The sequence below is a fragment of the Bactrocera oleae genome, chromosome 5 (assembly GCF_042242935.1).
Source record: "Bactrocera oleae isolate idBacOlea1 chromosome 5, idBacOlea1, whole genome shotgun sequence".
NCBI classification, from domain to species: domain Eukaryota; kingdom Metazoa; phylum Arthropoda; class Insecta; order Diptera; family Tephritidae; genus Bactrocera; species Bactrocera oleae.
In genome coordinates this window covers 387501-407366 of record NC_091539.1, presented here as the reverse complement: position 1 = coordinate 407366, position 19866 = coordinate 387501, and the positions used below count along the sequence as shown (strand labels likewise).

Sequence of the window (19866 nt, the reverse complement as noted above, 5' to 3'; positions counted from 1 at the left end):
GTCGGTTAAGCTTACACCACAGTTATATGTGCCCCCAGGTATGACAAAGCTGCATTACATCTCTCTGCCAGTCATCAAAGTGTCGAACACCTTCCTGACCCGTTTGTAAACGCGCTTAGTCCAGTTTAGAACTGCTCGAGTTTGCTCAGCTTTAAAATTGTCCTACAAAGCACGTGGTTGTATATGAAATAAATACACAAGCACCGCCATACAACTGCATATGTATGTATATGCATATGTGTAGACTCCCGCAATGGTGGCTTTAAGTGTCCACTGTAGAGCTGCAGAGACAATACATTGAATGACTCGCGCAGCGGTGGCGAGCCAAGTGTGTCAGCTAGTATTTGATTTGCAATGCACGAAAACGACAGAGACCAACATGTTTGTAACGATCCGGTTGTTGTTATGTTCGATTGTGTGGTTGCCTGGTGCAGCTCATGGTCTATGCGCCTGCTGCTATACTACACAGTATACAAAGGGAAAACTGAATTTGTTTTGTGTATGCGTACACGAACCGGCTTTCTAGCAGATGTGGGTGTCTGTGCATACAAAACCAGAGGCTCGACCTCTTTGCACGACAATCGTCAACCATCCACGTCTTGCCATCTGCCGCTGCCTATAACGGTTTTTATGGTAGCAAAAAGCGAACAGCAATGGAAGAAGAAAACATGGAGAAACATAGCTGTAGGCAGTGGAGGGAATGTTTGCTGATACCGCGTACTTGTAAATAACCATTACGTTAACAAAACCCAAATACAACAACAATGAGCGAGCTGAAGCGCAAACCATTGCTTGTTGGAGTGTGTGTGTGTGAGCGGGGGTGGTTATACTTTGATACGCTTCCATCGAAATATTAATGAACATTTTCATTAAGAAATTATTTTTGCTGCAACGTGCTTTATATATATATCTACATGTGTATACATATCTATAGAGTATATGCCTGAATTTATGCTTGCTGTGCGGTGTGTAGGCGCGTTCTGGTTTCTCAAATAAGTGTAATACATATAAAGTAAGTGAGTGTGTCTGTAGGCAATAGTAAAATGTCCATACATATTTATGATGTAATATGTATGATTATTTAGAAGTGGCACTTTTGCTTTGCTCCGCTTCTTGAATATTTCTTTTTTCTTATGTATGCGCCTTTTTCGGTTGGCATTTACCAAGCGAATGTGTATTTGTTATGCTTTGTTGTAATTCTAATGCCTTTCGCTCATATAATTCTTAGTATTATTCTTCATCTTGCACGCGCGCGGCCGAATACGCTTGTGCTTTTTATTTTTGCTTATATTTTAGGTTAGCATGCCAACCGGCAACTCGTTACGGCGTAGCGTCCCGCTGTCATCTCCACCCACAGCGCCATCGCACCAACTTGTATCGGCCGCATAAGTGACGACTGAAATACTGAAAAAGCGTGATGTGAAGGCATTTTAGTTTGGTCTGCCTTTTTGCGATGTCTCGTTGTTTGTTTGTTTTGTGTTTTTTTTTGGCTACGGCCAGACTACATACGACACTACTATAGTTGGCAGTGCAATGGAAAATACACGCACGGAAATTCGTTTGCGCAAATATATACTATTTTATATATATATATGTAGTTATGTATGCTTGCTACTACAAGTAGTAGCACACGTACATAGTTGTAGCGAATAAAAATATGTGCCGGAAAAACTGGGGGAAAAGCGCTGAAGTAATAAGAATTCTTTGAATTTATGCGAATCGAACTCAACTCAACGCAATACAAAAGAAAACTTCGATGGCTTTCATTATATAAGACTCCATTAAAAATATTTTCTTTAACACTTGATGACTTAATGACTTATTACATTCAGCGATATTTAATAAACAAAATAGCATAATGCAGAGTTATGCACCGCACTATGATTTCATTATTTAAATCAGCGATATATTAGTCTCAGAAATCTGCATGTTATCACATACTCAAATCCGAAGCACTTTTCACTTAAGGATGCAAAAGTTTTGCTTATTTTCTCACTATATTAATTATTAATTTTTATTTTTTAAAAACTGCATTTATTCTAAATATTGTTCCTATGAGCGGACACTGACCGTTGACCGTTAACGTTGAACCGTTCGTCTACACAAAGGTATTAACACTTCCATTGTCAAACTAGAAATACTCAGCGCTGCGCCTCTGTTCGACCAGCAATTTAGTATGTATGCTATCCGGCTCGCTGCAACATGTTGGATGTCGCATGTTGGCGCTCCAGCCGGATGGCCCCTCAGCCATGTGCCGGCAGCAGTGGCATACAGCTCTATCTTCATGTGGAATTGTTGCCTAATGCAATTCCCGTAGTTAAAGGCGATGTAAAAGCAGAAAACGTATATATGCCTGGCCAGTACTTAGGTGACTCCCGTGCCTTCATGTGATGTGATTTATGAGGTCATGAGGTGACCTCACGGGTAGCTGGTTCTATATAAGTAAAGCAGGCACCGTGCCTGGCCAGTGCTTAGGTGACTATCGTGCCTTGATGTGATGTAATTTGAAATTCCCGAGGTGACCTCACGGAAAGTTGGCTCTATATAAGTAAAGCAGGCACCGTGCCTGGCCAGTGCTTAAGTGACTCTCGTGCCTTGATGTGATGTAATTTGAAATTCCCGAGGTGACCTCACGGAAAGTTGGCTCTATATAAGTAAAGCAGGCACCGTGCCTGGCCAGTGCTTAGGTGACTATCGTGCCTTGATGTGATGTAATTTGAAATTCCCGAGGTGACCTCACGGAAAGTTGGCTCTATATAAGTAAAGCAGGCACCGTGCCTGGCCAGTGCTTAGGTGACTACCATGCCTCGTTGTGATGTGATTTGAAAGTCACGAGGTGACCTCACAGTAAGCTGGCGGCCAGCTGGCTCTATATAAGTAAAGCAGGCACCGTGCCTGGCCAGTGCTTAAGTGACTATCGTGCCTTGATGTGATCTAATTTGAAATTCCCGAGGTGACCTCACGGGTAGTTGGCTCTATATAAGTAAAGCAGGCACCGTGCCTGGCCAGTGCTTAAGTGACTCTCGTGGCTTGATGTGATGTAATTTGAAATTCCCGAGGTGACCTCACGGAAAGTTGGCTCTATATAAGTAAAGCAGGCACCGTGCCTGACCAGTGCTTAAGTGACTCTCGTGCCTTGATGTGATGTAATTTGAAATTCCCGAGGTGACCTCACGGAAAAATGGCTCTATATAAGTAAAGCAGGCACCGTGCCTGGCCAGTGCTTAGGTGACTATCGTGCCTTGATGTGATGTAATTTGAAATTCCCGAGGTGACCTCACGGAAAGTTGGCTCTATATAAGTAAAGCAGGCACCGTGCCTGGCCAGTGCTTAAGTGACTCTCGTGCCTTGATGTGATGTAATTTGAAATTCCCGAGGTGACCTCACGGAAAGTTGGCTCTATATAAGTAAAGCAGGCACCGTGCCTGACCAGTGCTTAGGTGACTCTCGTGCTTTGATTTGATGTGATTTGAAAGTCACGAGATGACCTCACGGGAAGTTGGCTCTATATAAGTAAAGCACCGTGCCTACAAGCTTGCGTTAGAATTACTTATCGTCGAGTTGAAACAATGTTAGAGGGCCTACGTCGTAATGAGTCGCTCTAAGTCGCTTTCCATACAACCAATCAGTGTTGCAATGCAACCGCCACAACCAACAGACACAATGTTATCAGTGTCATTGACTGAGCCGATCGTATTAATAGCACACTCGTATAGTGTTCCACATTCACATTTGCTTTGTTCTGCAATTTTGTCGTGCACAACGGTGCAGGGTGCTCAATTGCAATCAATATCCCATCCGGTACGCCATTAAGCGCGGCCGGCTGCATGATGAACTCTGGCAGCGTCTCACGCTGCCGAACCGCCCACAGACGATTTTTTTATAACCACTTTGGATGTTATATGTGTTAAATCTTTCGTTTATTCGGTAGCGTCTACGTAAGAAATACTAGTGGAAAAGGTCTTGGCTTTATTAATTATTTTCACTTGGCGCCAACTTGTGGGTTTAAATGAACTCATCAACGACGCGCATATTATTTTTCATGAGCTGAAGCGAATTTCTTATGTTCGACGTTGTGGATATAACTCTAGACCACTTGCTGTGCAGGAGCGAATTTGCATTTCATTAAGTCTGCTTTAAATATTTCAGTTATGCACTGCTGACAATTGCGAAGTAATTTAGGCGAGCAGCAGGTGATATAGCACAATTAGATTGGCATGATCTGCATATCTCAGCAGTTAGTCTTCCACTTTGTCACTTCTCTTCCTCTCAGCCATTTGGGCATGTGTCTTTGTTTCACACTACAATTTTTCTGCAGTTTTGTGCCGACAAAGTTTGGCTTTTCTTCCTGCTAAACGAGCGTGATTAATGCACTTGAAGTGCAAACCTCCCAAAGCAGCTCTTATCAAGCGTGCTGGCCTCGTCGCAGCTGCACAACTTCGCTTTTACATATATTCTTTGCCGCATGCAGCGCTTTAACGTTGGCACGTCGGGGCAAATACACTCCTCACTCCATGCTTGCTAAACTCTTCAAACAGGAAAAGGAAGTGCACAACGCCGTCTAAGGGTGTCCTTCGCATGAATGAGTTGAATAAATTACGCCATGCTTTTGACTGAGGAATGAGAATGCATGGATTATGTGTTTCCCTATGTTAAAGAGCATTGCAACAATTGAAATTGTGTGAGAGCTTCGGGAAGTGCGGCCGCCTATCAGATAACACATTGCAGCCACTACAAATAGCACTTGAGTTCAAATACAATACTGCGATAAATGCTTACTTTTGAATACAGTTTTGTTCATAACATTCAAACGTTTATAAAAATAAATGTTTTCATATATGTAAGTATATATATATACATATTTACAAAGCAAAATTAGTTATCTAATCAATCTCCAGTGTTTTCAAGTTGTGGCATATGCTATCCGACTGCCGGTTCGCTGCTGGGACAACAGCTTTCAGTTTCTTACTTTTGTCGATTTTCCATGCATCGGGGTTCATTAAATAATTCCTAACAAGTATTGGAATTTAGTCTTCCTACAACAATTGAAATTTTATTTTCCAAAATAGTACCTCTTCTCTATGAGTAGCCCTGTCCATTTCTCCTTCAAATCGGCCAAAGTGCCGGCCTTACCGCCATATTCCGCCGGCAACATATCACGTGGAAAATAATTGTAGGGTGTATCAGCATTAGGTAAGTGAAAGTGAATCTGTTATTTAGAAAAAAATATCTCATACATCAAAACGTCTAACGAATGCGACGAAGGTTTACGCTCACTTACCAGCTTAAACACCTCACTCTTAATGAACGGCTTCACCACCGTCAGCACTTTATCCAGATAAGATGGACAATTTAATACGTGAATGGCCTTCAAACGCACTGGGTGTGCCTCCTGTACGAATTTCATATAAACACGCAGCGAGCTGAACACTGTGCGTGCAACATGCCGCAAACTGAAGCCGGCCATGTCGAAAATGGGCACCTCGCCATCACACATGCCCGCCTCGTCGGGGATGACGAAACGCAAGTCGGCCATCATAAAGAACACCTTAATGCTGGCCGTAAAGTTAAACTAAAATTCAAACATTTATTTAACGTTTAAAACACGACAACAACAATAAATAGTGCACCTTATCTGCATCAAAGTCAATAAGACGATACAAAAGCAGCTTGTTTTTGTCCGGCGTCAGTCCAGGCAGAGGCAACAAGTCGCTGAAATAATTGTATATAATAAAAACAGATTAAAAGGCGAACTGGTAACGGTCAAACAAGCATATGCAATATAACGGAAACCACAGAAACGGTAAAAATAGCAGTAATAACACTAAGCTTACAACAACTGGTTTAGTCAACAATTGCCAATACAGCTCCTTCGCCGTTACTTACGCGACTTGCAACAGCTGCTGCGACTCTTGATCCGTGGGATCGCGTTGCAGAAATATATGCGGATACTTGTTGCGCAGCGCGTAATTGAGCTCAAGCAAGCGTTGGGCACTCTCCACATCGCCGAACATCGAATAGAGGAAGCGCTCGAGCACCGGCTTTTCTGCAAAAAGACATAGAAAACAGACGAAAGCTCAGTCGAAGGCGCGAAAAGAGCCAACTAAAACAACAATATATACACATAACTGTATCTGTGTATGCACATATGTGTATATGTAGGTACGTGAGTATGTATGCATGTATAGGTGCGTAATTTTAACAAAAAACTTGCAACTAAATCACAACGTTAGTGCGTTGGCCGCTGTTTTTCACGTACTTAACGCAATTTTCGCGTAAACTTGTAATTAAAGGGGCATGTACAAGTACATATATATATATATACTTATGTAGATGTGTATTAAGGTAATTGGGCTGTAAGTGCAATAGAAATAAACGACACCGTCTTTCAGTATCTTCTTCAATGGAACCGGTTTATCCTATTGTTTTGTTATTATTTTTGTTGTTATTCACGTGCCTATATAAACATACATACATAGAAATGCAAGTGAAACTAGCTGTACAAACGCAGTGGCATTATAGTGGCCTGAGCAATATAGACTTTAGTGCAACTGCCAGCAGTTCTGGCCGAGTTGTGAATATAAATGCATATGCACATATTGGCAATGCAAAGTTGCGCAGTTATGTAATATTTGAGTTAATCATAAAAACTACTGTGTTGCGATAAACATCAAGTCATTTATTTTTTATATATGTATAACAATCAGAAAAAGTGCGCATGGCGATAAAAAGTTTGTAATTATTCGCATTGACTTTTGGACTGCAGATTTTATATTTTGTGCTTTTTTCACTCTAGTAGAACCTATTATTGCATTTAATTTATATTTTAGTAATGCAATTTCGAATACAGGTTTATTATTTTTGGTTATGTGTAGCCCCAATAAGGAAAGTCAATATCCATGCTATAACACAGATTCTTTCCTATTGCTGCACATACATTCAAACATAAACACAAAGTATTAAATTTTATTTAATTACAAATATAGAATACAAACCAGGCTTTAATAAATTTACAATAACAAAACTGTTGGCAAACATTGTATGGAAACTGGCAACTTGTCACTGGCAGTCGCGCCGTAAATGGCGCACGTATGACTTTCAAATTCCCTCAAACGAGATCGAAATAAGTAAACAGAACGCGCCTGCTTAGTATGCCAGACAGCGCAGCGGTTTATGAGCTGGATTAGTGACTGTGCTTATTAGGTATTTCTGTTTGCAAACAATTTAAAAAAATACAACAAATTAAGGCAAAACCAAACAACAAAACTTTGTAAAAGGGACCTTTGCTATAATATAATGATACATGAAATCACGTCATACTTGTATATGTGTTTGTAGTTGAAAATTGATACTAATCACAAAGCTTATGAACTATAGTACTAAAATAGACTATTTCAAAACACCGATTTCACATTAAAAACTGTAGCTCACCTATAGCTTGCGGCAAGTGCGGCTGCGTCCTTAACCAATTATCCAATACTTTGACAAGTTCATCTACTTCGGGCTTTAAAACCATTTTGCTTGAAGAAAATTTGAGAAAAGTTACAAGCACCGAACCAAAGAGAAATTAGCGAAATAACACAGTCAGTTTTCAAAACAGAAAGTCAGTGCACATCAAGTTTGTTTTGTGTGTTTTTTTTGCACTTTTTTTGTTTATCCAGTTTTCCAAACACAAATATTTTCCACGGAAGACTGAAATCTACACTTGTGTATGCAAAAGATGAGCAACGTTGACAAACGAACTACCGCTAACAAGATACCCGCAGCAACTGTGCGCGCCTCACAGCCGGACGAATTAATATGTAGGTTTAAGCACAGCGACAAACTTTTGCGGAGTTGGCTTGCATTGTACAAATATACGAAATGAGCATCACGCTTAAGCCACATTATTTGCGGTTGGGGCTACGATACAGTCGCTGCAGTGTTAAAAATCAAATGCAGCAACTTGTGCCATTTGGGCCACATCCCGGCAGTCACAATGGAAACTATTCGTTTTCTATTTTTTTCAATATTTTTAATTCATTGTTAATTTTCTGCAAAGTTACTTACGTACAAATATGTATGTATGTTTCTGACGTTGTTTATTTAGCGACATTGGAATTCATTGACGCGGCCGTTACGCACGCGCGAGCACATCCTATTTATCAAAAGCCACAAAAGCACGTGTATTCGCATGGATGGACGTGAAGTTTCAACATATTTCGAATAGTTTAATATACTGGTACTTAATTTAAAATAATGACAAATAATATAAACATAAATAGAATTATTATATAGAAGTCAAAAAGAGTATCACCATTCATTGAGTTTTTATATAAATAATTTTGTTCCGATCGCAATAAAAAGATTTAAGACTTAAAAACTCTTAAATTCACTGTTACATACATAAAAATTGTATGATAAAATAAAACCAGATAAATTAAGATATGTTCATATGTATGCATGTCTATCTTCAGTGGCGCCAATTTAAAAATTTTACTTATGCTGTTGTCAGCGCCATCTACATTATTAACACCTAACCTTCGCGAATATTTTGTTTTAATAAAGCTTTTATATTTTAGCAGTTTGGCAACTCCTAACACAAAAAGCAAACACGAGCCGCATCGTCAACTACACGCAGAAATTAAAGGAAAAACATTGAATAGTATGCTAAATTTTAGTTAGTTACTAAAATAATATTCAATATTTACAAAAGAAAATAGTTACTGAGCGACGAAAAAGCGTCAAAAGTTCCAAAGCTTAAAACAAAAGAGTTTCCCAGATACTACACAGAAACATAGCAACAACGTGCCGCGTGGAGCAGCACATCCAGTTAATATATTTGAGAGTATATTTAAGCCGCAGCACTGAATTCTTGCCACGCGCCCCTTCCGCTAGTCCACAGGATGGTACCAATTGGTGTTGTACACGGTCACCCGGGCGTGCATCAACCACAGCCAATGCCCACGGCACCTTCGGGTCCCAACACCCTGCAATCTTCTTCGTCAACAACAACTAGCACTCCATCAAACAAGAGTTCAATGTCTGTGAAACCGAACTACGCGCTGAAGTTTACTTTGGCTGGACATACGAAAGCTGTATCTGCAGTTAAGTTCAGCCCAAACGGGGAATGGCTAGCTAGCTCATCGGCTGATAAACTGATAAAAATATGGGGTGCGTATGATGGTAAGTTCGAGAAAACCATATCTGGCCATAAACTCGGCATTAGTGATGTGGCTTGGGCATCTGACTCGCGTCTATTGGTAAGTGCCAGTGATGACAAGACGCTTAAAATATGGGAACTGAGCTCAGGAAAATGTTTAAAAACGCTTAAAGGACACAGCAATTATGTTTTTTGCTGTAACTTTAATCCTCAGTCTAATCTAATAGTATCAGGCAGTTTCGATGAAAGCGTGCGTATTTGGGATGTTCGTACCGGCAAGTGTTTGAAGACTCTTCCAGCTCATTCTGATCCTGTGTCTGCAGTTCATTTCAATCGTGACGGCTCTTTGATTGTAAGTTCAAGTTACGACGGACTTTGTCGTATATGGGATACAGCGAGTGGACAATGTCTGAAAACATTGATTGATGACGATAACCCCCCTGTGAGCTTTGTTAAATTCTCTCCCAATGGAAAGTATATTCTGGCTGCGACGTTGGACAATACTTTGAAACTGTGGGATTACTCGAAAGGGAAATGTTTGAAAACTTATACAGGCCACAAAAATGAAAAATATTGTATATTTGCAAATTTTTCTGTAACCGGTGGCAAGGTGAGTGAAAATAATTATTAGAACAACGTGCCAACAATTTTTTATGGAACTTTTGTTTGTTTTCACAGTGGATTGTATCAGGCAGTGAAGACAACATGGTTTATATATGGAACCTACAGAGTAAAGAAGTAGTACAAAAACTGCAGGGTCATACAGACACTGTTCTGTGTACAGCATGTCATCCGACTGAGAATATAATTGCTTCTGCAGCGCTAGAGAACGACAAGACGATCAAATTATGGAAAAGTGACACTTAAAACTATTTGGCCGCTATTTTGACTCGGTTGCATACTTATAGTTTATTGATAAAATTAGTTTAAGAAATTATTATCAAAACTTTTAATATATATATTTACTTTTTAAAACAAAAGATCACACATATATAAATTCATCTATTTTATTTCTGATGTGTATCTGTACGAAGACGAAATTATCATCCAAATAAAGTTCTGAACCAAGAATTTCGCGGTTGCGCTCTTCCTTAGCAAAAGAAAAATAACTATATTGTTACTCAGTCGAAACTCATACTGAACCCTGATACCCTGAATTCGGGGGTTTCTATCATAAAATTTTCCCAATTTCGCAATATGGATTTGTTTGACAACCACAAAATCCAACGTCATTTCGCAGACAATATTATTTTTATCTGATATGGCAACATTTTTTCTTATCCACGTGAAGTAAACTGGTGAAACTGCATCAGTCGTCTGCGCTTTCCAAAAATTACAAATTTATTTCGTGTATATATAATTTTTAGAAAACGATAAAATAAATATATTGCAACATGTCAAAGGCCAAAGGTAAAAAGAAAAACGAACGGTTCGAAGAGGAAGAAGATTCGGAGCAAGTGAAGCCAGTGCCTAACAAGAAGACTAGTAAAAAGGGGAAAAAGGGTAAACGTGGCGGAGATTCTAGTGAAGACGAGTCTTTAGCTAGTAGCAAAGTGACCAGTATTGACGCTGATGATTTGGAAAGTGTAAAGTCTGGAAGTAAAACGGCACCTTCGAAAGGAAAAAAGGGAAAGAAAGGCAAGCGGAAAGATGACTGGAGTGATAATGATGACGAACCAGATGATATCATGCAAATTGGTAGCAAGAATAAAATGTCAAAAACAGAAGACAGTGATGATGAGGAAGTAATTATCCCTCAACCAAGTGCCATCACCAAAAAACAAGGGAAGAAAGGAAAAAAGAATAAAAAGAAGGATGAATTTAGCGATGATGAGGACAGTAACAATCCAAAGTCAAAATTCCTTGATTTGGAAGAAGATGAAGATATCGATGATGAAGATCTTACTGTAGCCGCTAAACCAACAGCAAACAAACAACAACACAAGGCCAATAAATTTGCTATTAGCGACTATGAAGATGAAGAGACTGAGGATGAATTAGAAGGAAAACAAGATGAAAACACAATTGAATCGGATAAACTTGATTCAGATCCAAGCATACCAAGTACAGAAATTATAGAAGGAAATTCTGCAATTACGGAACAAATCCACGACTTGCAAATTAATGATAACGTGCCTACAGAAGTCCAACTTTTACCTAATGAGGGCCAAACACAGGAAGAAGAAATCGAGGAAGCAACTAAGGAGATTGCAGTTGAATCTACTTTAAAAGAAAAAAAGTTAACCCACAAGGAAAAAAAGAAGCAAAAGAAACAACAGGAATACGAAAAACAAATGGAGCTTATGACAAAAAAAGGTGGCTCAGGACATTCCGACTTAGATAGCAATTTCACTATGTCTCAAGTGCAACGTACTGCTGGTCAGCAAGCACAATTAGAACATGCAGTTGACATTAAAATCGAAAATTTCACCATATCAGCAAAAGGTAAATTATTGGTATATTAAAACTTCTTTCGAATCGGCTTTGTACATTTACATACATTTGTCTCTTTTACAGGTAATGACTTATTTGTGAATGCCAACTTGTTGATTGCTCACGGACGTCGCTATGGTTTGGTAGGCCCCAATGGTCATGGAAAAACTACTCTACTGCGTCACATAGCCACTCGAGCTTTTGCTATTCCGCCTAATATTGATGTATTGCTTTGTGAACAGGAAGTGGTGGCCACAGATAAAACAGCGATCGATACTATTCTGGAAGCTGATGTAAAGCGAAATAAACTTTTGGCAAAGAGCAAAGAGTTGGAGGATCAGTTTGCCGCTGGCGATATGAGTGTGCAAGAAGAACTAAATGACACATTTGCAGAGTTAAAAGCTATTGGAGCGTATTCGGCAGAAGCCCGTGCTCGACGTATTTTGGCTGGTTTGGGTTTTAGTGAAGAAATGCAAAATCGCCCGACTAACAAATTTTCTGGTGGTTGGCGTATGCGAGTCTCATTAGCCCGTGCTCTTTATTTGGAACCAACGCTACTCATGCTTGATGAACCTACAAATCATTTGGATTTGAATGCTGTCATATGGTTGGACAACTATTTGCAAGGTTGGAAGAAGACTCTATTGATAGTTTCCCACGACCAGAGTTTCTTGGACAATGTATGTAATGAAATAATTCACCTCGATCAAAAAAAGCTTCATTACTACAAAGGTAATTACTCCATGTTTAAGAAAATGTATGTACAGAAGCGTCGTGAAATGATTAAAGAATATGAGAAGCAAGAGAAACGTTTGAGGGAGTTGAAAGCTCACGGCCAATCGAAAAAGGCGGCTGAGAAAAAACAAAAAGAAGTTCTCACGCGTAAACAGGAAAAGAATAAGTCTAAACAACAAAAGCAGGACGATGATGACGGCCCACAGGAACTATTGGCTCGTCCCAAAGAATATATTGTTAAATTCCGTTTTCCAGAGCCATCACAGTTACAACCGCCCATTTTAGGAATCCACAACGTTACCTTTGCTTATGAAGGTCAGAAACCTTTGTTTGTCAACACTGATTTTGGTATAGATCTCACCAGTCGCGTGGCCATTGTAGGGCCGAACGGTGTCGGAAAATCTACTTTTCTAAAATTGTTGTTAGGCGAACTTGAACCGCAAAAAGGAGAACAAAGAAAGAATCATAGACTACGTGTTGGTCGCTTTGATCAACACTCCGGTGAACATTTGACAGCTGAAGAATCTGCAGCGGAGTATCTGCAGCGTCTGTTCAATCTTCAACATGAGAAAGCACGTAAGGCTCTTGGCTCCTTTGGTCTCGTAAGCCATGCTCATACAATTAAAATGAAGGATCTTTCTGGTGGCCAAAAAGCACGTGTTGCACTTGCCGAACTCTGTCTTAGTGGGCCTGATGTTTTGATTCTTGACGAGCCTACTAATAATTTGGATATTGAGTCTATTGATGCATTGGCTGAGGCCATTAACGAATATGAGGGTGGAGTAATAATAGTTTCTCACGACGAAAGATTGATACGTGAAACTGGATGTACACTGTACGTAATAGAAGACCAGACGATCAATGAAATCGATGGTGAATTCGATGACTACCGTAAGGAGGTGCTCGACGCACTAGGCGAGGTTGTCAATAATCCCAGTGTTGTGGCCAATGCAGCTGTATTGCAATAACGACAGCATTCTTTGATGTTAGTAATTTGAAATTGTTTTGTTACATATTTACGAATAACATATTAAAATTATTTAAAGTAATAAACTGTTAAAGTTGAGGTTAAGAAAGGGAGCCCTTAAACTCAAAATGAATATGTGAATGTTTTTCGTGCTTTTGTAAAGGAAAAATATAAGCTTATGCTAAAAATACTAGTTATAGAAAAATTTGAGAACGTTTCATTTGAAAGAATGCACAAACAAACTATGCGATTATCACTATTAAAATAATTGTATCATGTTAAAGTAAAACATTTTGTTACAAATCAAATATCATTTGATATACTCATTATCATGATATATCATGATTATATCATTAAATTCTATTCATACATACTTATGCTAAAGCCAGACATATGGTTTCCGTACTACAATTAAAGCTCAGGAAACCATTTACCAGCATAGTGACATATGTGATAATGATGTATGACACATTCGTAATTTTTTTGCACACAACCCTCCTTAATGTTTAAGAAATTCCATTGCACGCACCAATATAATTAAGCTGATTATATTTTAAACATAATTATGTGGCATCACTATTAGAGCTTTTAAATTTGCTTTGTCAAATGTAATTTATAAGCAGGTTGTCACAAGTCTCCCATTTTCAGTGAACGTATAAACTCAGCGGAAAAAATAAAAACAATGAAATTTGAAAGTATATCACTTTTATAGATATTCGCTAAGAAGTGCTTAGAATAGTTAAACATTTCGTTAGTAAATTTTTTAGTATCAAGCGCGAAACCTCGTTTTTATTAAGGATTAAAAAAGTCTTCAGAAACAAAAGTTATGAATGAATTGGAAGCGGGTGGACCAGACACAAATGCTTTGGCCTCAAATATCGAACCAGTTTCTTTTAGTGGTTTGGCAAATAACATTGGACAGAGCAATACACTCAACAATCCGACAATCGTAAAATTTCCTGAAATTAAAAGAACAATGGTTAATCAACATATCCGCTTGCCAATTGAGGGTATGACTTGCCAGAGTTGCGTAAGGAATATCGAAAGCACAATATCAGAAAAGCCTGGAATAATTAATGTTCGGGTTGTTCTTGAAGATAAATGTGGTTATTTTGAATATAACTCAGAGCAAACAGATCCCTGCAAAATCGCTTTTGAAATAGAGGAAATGGGATTCGATTGTCCGTATACGCAAACGGTATCACATCATGCCTTTGAAAATACTATGGAAGGAGACAACAGTGTTGGCTCTGATACTCAAATACGTATTATTGGTATGACTTGCAATTCGTGTGTTCGGAATATTGAAGGAAATATCGGAACAAAGCCTGGTATATTTCAAATAAACGTTAGTTTAGATGATAAATGCGCTACGGTAAAATACGATGCGAAAAAATTTACGCCCACAGACATTGTTGATATGATCGACGACATGGGTTTTGAAGCGAGCATATGGGATAAAGATAACGTTGGTGACGGAATTAGTTCAACCAATGTTTCATCTGAACAGAATTCAAAATCCCCTAAAAAGCAACAGGTGTCAAATGTGACTCCTGCGAACATTGCCTCAAAAGCTCATACAGAAGTGTCCTTGGATGGGGCGCTATCCAAATGTTTTCTACATATACGTGGTATGACATGCGCCAGTTGTGTGGCAACTATTGAAAAACACTGTAAAAAGATATACGGGCTGGATAGTATACTTGTTGCACTACTCGCTGCTAAAGCAGAAGTAAAATATAATGCAAACGTTGTGACAGCGGAAAATATAGCGAAATCTATTACAGAACTAGGATTTCCTTCAGAAATCATCGATGAACCGGGCAGTGGCGAGTCAGAGGTTGAAATTGAAATAACGGGCATGACCTGCGCGTCTTGTGTGAACAAAATCGAAACGCACGTATTAAAAGTGAAAGGCGTTACTGCAGCCTCTGTTACATTATTGACACGAAAAGGTATGTGAACATAGATATAAATAATCTTAAAACTTTGTTGAAATAGACTTACTTGGTTTATGTTGTGAACGGTTTTCTTGCCAGCTAGCCATACTTGCAGTACTTTTACTTTTTGTGGGTTTAAATATTATTATTATGCTTATTATGCCATGTTATGTTTCATGCCTGTGCACGCGTATACGTACATATATGCAAATATGTTTATTTGTTTAAAATGTATGTATGTTATTTACTAAATATGAAAATAAGTTGTTTGGTTTTTAAATTTATATGTATATGGCTCGTTTACAAATTTAGTATTAATCCGCAAATTGAGAATAAGCTAACAGGAAAATATATTTAGAGAGGCGACAAATGTGATAATGATGTCTGCAGATATCAAAAAATTAAAATTCTTATTTTATTAGCAATGCCCTAATAGTGCTTGATAACAAAAGGATCGACAACCAACTGCCTAACACTGAAAATACTGCGAAGGCATTAAATCAGTTACCCAGTTATCTAAAGTAAGAATTTTACCCACAGTAAACTTTTTAAGTAAGCCACCATAATTCCATGTTAACCGTGATTTGATATGTATGTAGTAGATAAGTTAAAATTGTAATATTGATAAGGTGCTTACATCTTTGATATACATTTTCCAATATATGTATGATATATAGCAAAGTAGATAGGAATACTACATGCATACATCATTTGCAGAAATTTGTAAACTTTTTACTATTTTTTCTATACATTTATACATTTATTTATGGGTAATATGTCATCAATAAAATGTAATTACGCATTCTCATTCTTATCACATTAGTTGTGACATGTGAAATGTTAAAAAAAGTAAAATATTCAATGATTAGAACAATTATTCTTGAGCATGCAATAGCAGAGAATGTTGATCTCAACATTCTCTGGTAAAACAAGTTCAATTAATGTTACAGAAAAATATGATGTTAAATTTACTCTTTCATTTACATTGTAGGCAAATTCCGCTATAATACTGAAAAGACGGGACCTCGCAGCATTTGCGAAGCAATTGAGCAACTGGGTTTTCAGGCACGTCTGCACAATGGCAAAGACAAGATGACCCACGACTATTTGCAGCATAAAGAAGAGATTGCAAAATGGCGTAACGCTTTCTTGGTGTCTCTTATCTTTGGCGGTCCATGCATGGTTGCTATGATCTATTTCATGGTTGAAATGAATGACAGAGGTCACGCAGCTATGTGTTGTCTAGTCCCCGGGTTGTCAATGGAAAACCTGGTAATGTTTCTGCTCTCGACGCCGGTGCAGTTTTTTGGTGGATGGCATTTTTACGTACAGTCTATTCGCGCAATACGTCACGGTACCACTAACATGGACGTACTAATTTCTATGGTCACCACAATATCCTATATTTACTCTGTGGCTGTGGTGGTAGCCGCTGTGTTGATGGAGCAAAAGTCCTCACCATTAACATTCTTTGATACGCCGCCCATGTTGTTGATTTTCATATCTCTAGGTCGCTGGTTGGAGCACATTGCAAAGGGAAAAACTTCGGAAGCATTATCAAAACTTTTATCGCTGAAGGCGGCTGAGGCATTGCTGGTCGATATGTCTCCCGACTTTGACATAAAATCTGAAAAAGTTATATCGGTGGACTACGTGCAACGTGGTGATGTTCTCAAGGTAATACCAGGTGCCAAGGTGCCTGTGGACGGCAAAGTACTTTACGGCCATTCAACATGTGATGAAAGTCTCATTACCGGCGAGTCAATGCCGGTTGCAAAACGTAAGGGTGCAGTAGTAATTGGCGGTTCGATTAATCAGAATGGCGTCTTGCTTATATCTGCTACACATACTGGAGAAAATACTACCTTATCTCAAATTGTGCGCCTGGTAGAAGAGGCGCAAACGTCCAAAGCGCCAATACAACAGTTAGCAGATCGTATTGCAGGTTATTTTGTTCCATTCGTTGTTGCAGTATCGAGCATTACATTGATTGGTTGGTTAATCGCTGGGTTCACTAATCCAGACCTTGTGCCCATAGCTATGGAACACAGGATGCATATGGATTCAAATGCAATTGTCATTAGTCATGCATTCAAGTGTGCTCTTAGTGTATTGGCAATTGCATGCCCCTGTGCATTGGGTCTGGCCACACCGACTGCCGTCATGGTAGCTACTGGTACGGGTGCGATCAATGGTGTACTTGTTAAAGGTGCCACAGCATTAGAAAATGCCTATAAGGTATGCTTATTGAATAAGTGCTGCATATTTGAACAAATTAAATATTTTTTTCAATAATAGGTTAAAACCGTGGTGTTCGACAAAACGGGTACCATAACGCACGGAATGCCTATGACATCCAAAATAATTATGTTCGTTAAACCCGCTGTCTGTAGTTTGGCACGTGCGCTAACTATTATCGGTGCTGCAGAGTCGAACAGTGAGCATCCAATAGCATCTGCTATAGTACGCTTCTCCAAAGAATTATTGGGCTTACAAATATTTGGCAAAACACAAAACTTTCTCGCAGTACCGGGTTGTGGCATAAAGGTTACTGTACTGCAGTACGAACCAGCCTTGCGACAAGCTACCAATGCTGAGAAAATAATTAACTATGAGAATAACTACCGATCACATCCTGGCACAGTGCATACGGAAAACGGTGCAAGCATTGAGGAACTCATACCGCAGCTGCTTACTAGTAAATCCATGGAGCTGCAACAGCAACAACAATTACTCCAATTAGATGAAACACTATATGGAACCGCAGCAAACGCAGAAACTATCTCAAATGTATTGGGTAGTGAGATAAATGTGTTGATTGGCAACCGTGAATGGATGCATCGCAACGCCATAGTCGTGCCACAAGAAATCGACAACTGCATGAGTGAAGAGGAGTCAAAGGGACATACAGCTGTGCTTTGCGCACTAAATGGTCAGTTAATATGCATGTATGGTGTGTCGGACATGGTCAAACCTGAGGCGCATCTGGCCGTCTACACACTAAAGAAAATGGGCATCAACGTAATTTTGCTAACTGGTGATAATGAAAATACTGCTGCAAGTATAGCTAGACAGGTAAGTGACAAGCAACAAGCAACAAGGAAGCATGTTTGCTTTATTTTTCGTTATTGCAGGTTGGAATTAAGCGCATCTTTGCCGAGGTTTTACCATCACACAAGGTGGCTAAAATACAACTAATACAGGAAAGCGGCGCCCGCGTTGCGATGGTTGGCGACGGCGTCAACGATAGTCCTGCTCTTGCACAAGCTGATGTAGGTATTGCGATTGCGGCTGGTACCGATGTAGCGGCTGAGGCGGCCGATGTGGTACTTATGCGTAACGATCTGCTCGACGTAGTGGCTTGCCTCGATCTGTCGCGGCGCACCGTGCGCCGTATACGGTACAATTTCCTGTTTGCCAGTATGTACAACCTACTCGGTATACCGCTAGCTTCAGGCATATTTGCACCTCTCGGTTTCACATTGCAGCCGTGGATGGCGTCAGTAGCTATGGCCGCCAGTTCGGTTTCCGTAGTCTGCTCGTCATTAATGCTTAAATGTTACCGCAAACCATCGGCCGCCTCGTTGCGCACAACCGAATATATGAAATATTTGGAGCAAGAACGCGAGGGTGCACGTGAACCCGACCAATTGTCCTTACATCGCGGTTTAGAAGATCTACCGCGCGCCAAATTAAATCGCTCAAATAGTTCTTTGTTGTCGCGAATTTTCCTGCAAGGGGGCGCACATAGTCGCTATGAACACAATGAAAGTAGTCTCTTGGAGACAGACGGTGGTGAATTCACACCTAAAATTATAAAGACGAAGAGCATTAAGAACGTGACGGAAATGCAGAAATTGTAGTGTGATTAAAGGCAAGTGCTTAGTGTTTGTCCGCAGGCAGTGAAATGTAGAAATTGTTTTTGTTATTTTATATGTTATATTTATATATATCTGAGACATATATAAATTGTAAGAATAAGTAGCATAGCGCAGAAAATTTTCCATATATTTAGGTTCTTCATTTTTAAAAACCACCTCTTTTGTAACGTTTTTGTACTTTGCCTAATTACGTGCATTTACTTTGAACATATATATGTACATATATCACGAATATGCAACTGCGCTTAGTCAACGGATAGTGTGCGACGAACAAATATTGATTAAGCTAATCTATACACGAAATTGTTTTCCTTTTTTTTTTGCCTTCCTACAAATAACCAACCAATGAAAAATAAAATCCTTAAAGGTACGACAAACTAACAAGTGTGCATATAAAATCGTTAAACATATTAAACCTATTTTTATATACATATATACAATATAGTCAAATACATACATATACTTCAAAACGATTAAGAATAAAGACCCTGTATCAGTGAAAATCCAAACAAATGCGTTAATTCTGCTTTTGTCGCTGCTTTAATATACATACATACATATGTGAGGTAGCTGCTTGTAGTGTTTACATTTGGAGCGTTGTTGTTGCGAAATTTCTGAAAATTATTATTTTTACTATTTCAATTACCGAGAGAGCTTACTTTAATGCATTTTTTTAAAACAGCGCTTTTTTTTTTAATTTAAAACTCGCCTATGTTCTTCCGACTTTTAAACACATACACGCACATCTATATACAGCCTCGAAAACAG

General features: G+C 39.0%; 4 protein-coding genes across 6 annotated transcripts; 3 read left to right on the top strand and 1 right to left on the bottom strand.

The window, feature by feature from the left end:
- Positions 1-4772: 4772 nt before the first annotated feature.
- Positions 4773-8200, bottom strand: LOC106617206 (alpha-tocopherol transfer protein). 3 transcript variants are annotated; one of them, XM_014234242.3, is made up of 6 exons: positions 8050-8200; positions 5887-6046; positions 5631-5712; positions 5282-5572; positions 5073-5209; positions 4773-5010 (listed from the first exon to the last, which is right to left on the bottom strand). In XM_014234242.3, exons 1-6 carry the CDS (start codon positions 8093-8095, stop codon positions 4884-4886), a joined length of 843 nt encoding a protein of 280 aa, XP_014089717.2. In that variant the 5' UTR covers positions 8096-8200; the 3' UTR covers positions 4773-4883. The 3 variants fall into 3 exon arrangements, with proteins under 3 accessions (XP_014089717.2, XP_036228491.2, XP_069966206.1); XM_036372598.2 differs by lacking the exon at positions 8050-8200 and adding an exon at positions 7432-7945; XM_070110105.1 differs by lacking the exon at positions 8050-8200 and adding an exon at positions 6996-7053.
- A 375-nt stretch (positions 8201-8575) lies between these two features.
- wds (WD repeat-containing protein wds) lies at positions 8576-10251 on the top strand. The gene is made up of 2 exons (XM_014234240.3): positions 8576-9752; positions 9821-10251. Exons 1-2 carry the CDS (start codon positions 8886-8888, stop codon positions 10007-10009), a joined length of 1056 nt encoding a protein of 351 aa, XP_014089715.1. The 5' UTR covers positions 8576-8885; the 3' UTR covers positions 10010-10251.
- A 93-nt stretch (positions 10252-10344) lies between these two features.
- On the top strand, positions 10345-13410 carry LOC106617204 (ATP-binding cassette sub-family F member 1). The gene is made up of 2 exons (XM_014234239.3): positions 10345-11587; positions 11660-13410. The coding sequence occupies exons 1-2, from the start codon at positions 10537-10539 to the stop codon at positions 13276-13278; spliced, it is 2670 nt and encodes an 889-aa protein (XP_014089714.3). The 5' UTR covers positions 10345-10536; the 3' UTR covers positions 13279-13410.
- A 476-nt stretch (positions 13411-13886) lies between these two features.
- On the top strand, positions 13887-19611 carry ATP7 (copper-transporting ATPase 1). The gene is made up of 4 exons (XM_014234245.3): positions 13887-15232; positions 16209-17455; positions 17516-18292; positions 18352-19611. The coding sequence occupies exons 1-4, from the start codon at positions 14104-14106 to the stop codon at positions 19078-19080; spliced, it is 3882 nt and encodes a 1293-aa protein (XP_014089720.3). The 5' UTR covers positions 13887-14103; the 3' UTR covers positions 19081-19611.
- The last annotated feature ends 255 nt before the right edge of the window (positions 19612-19866 follow it).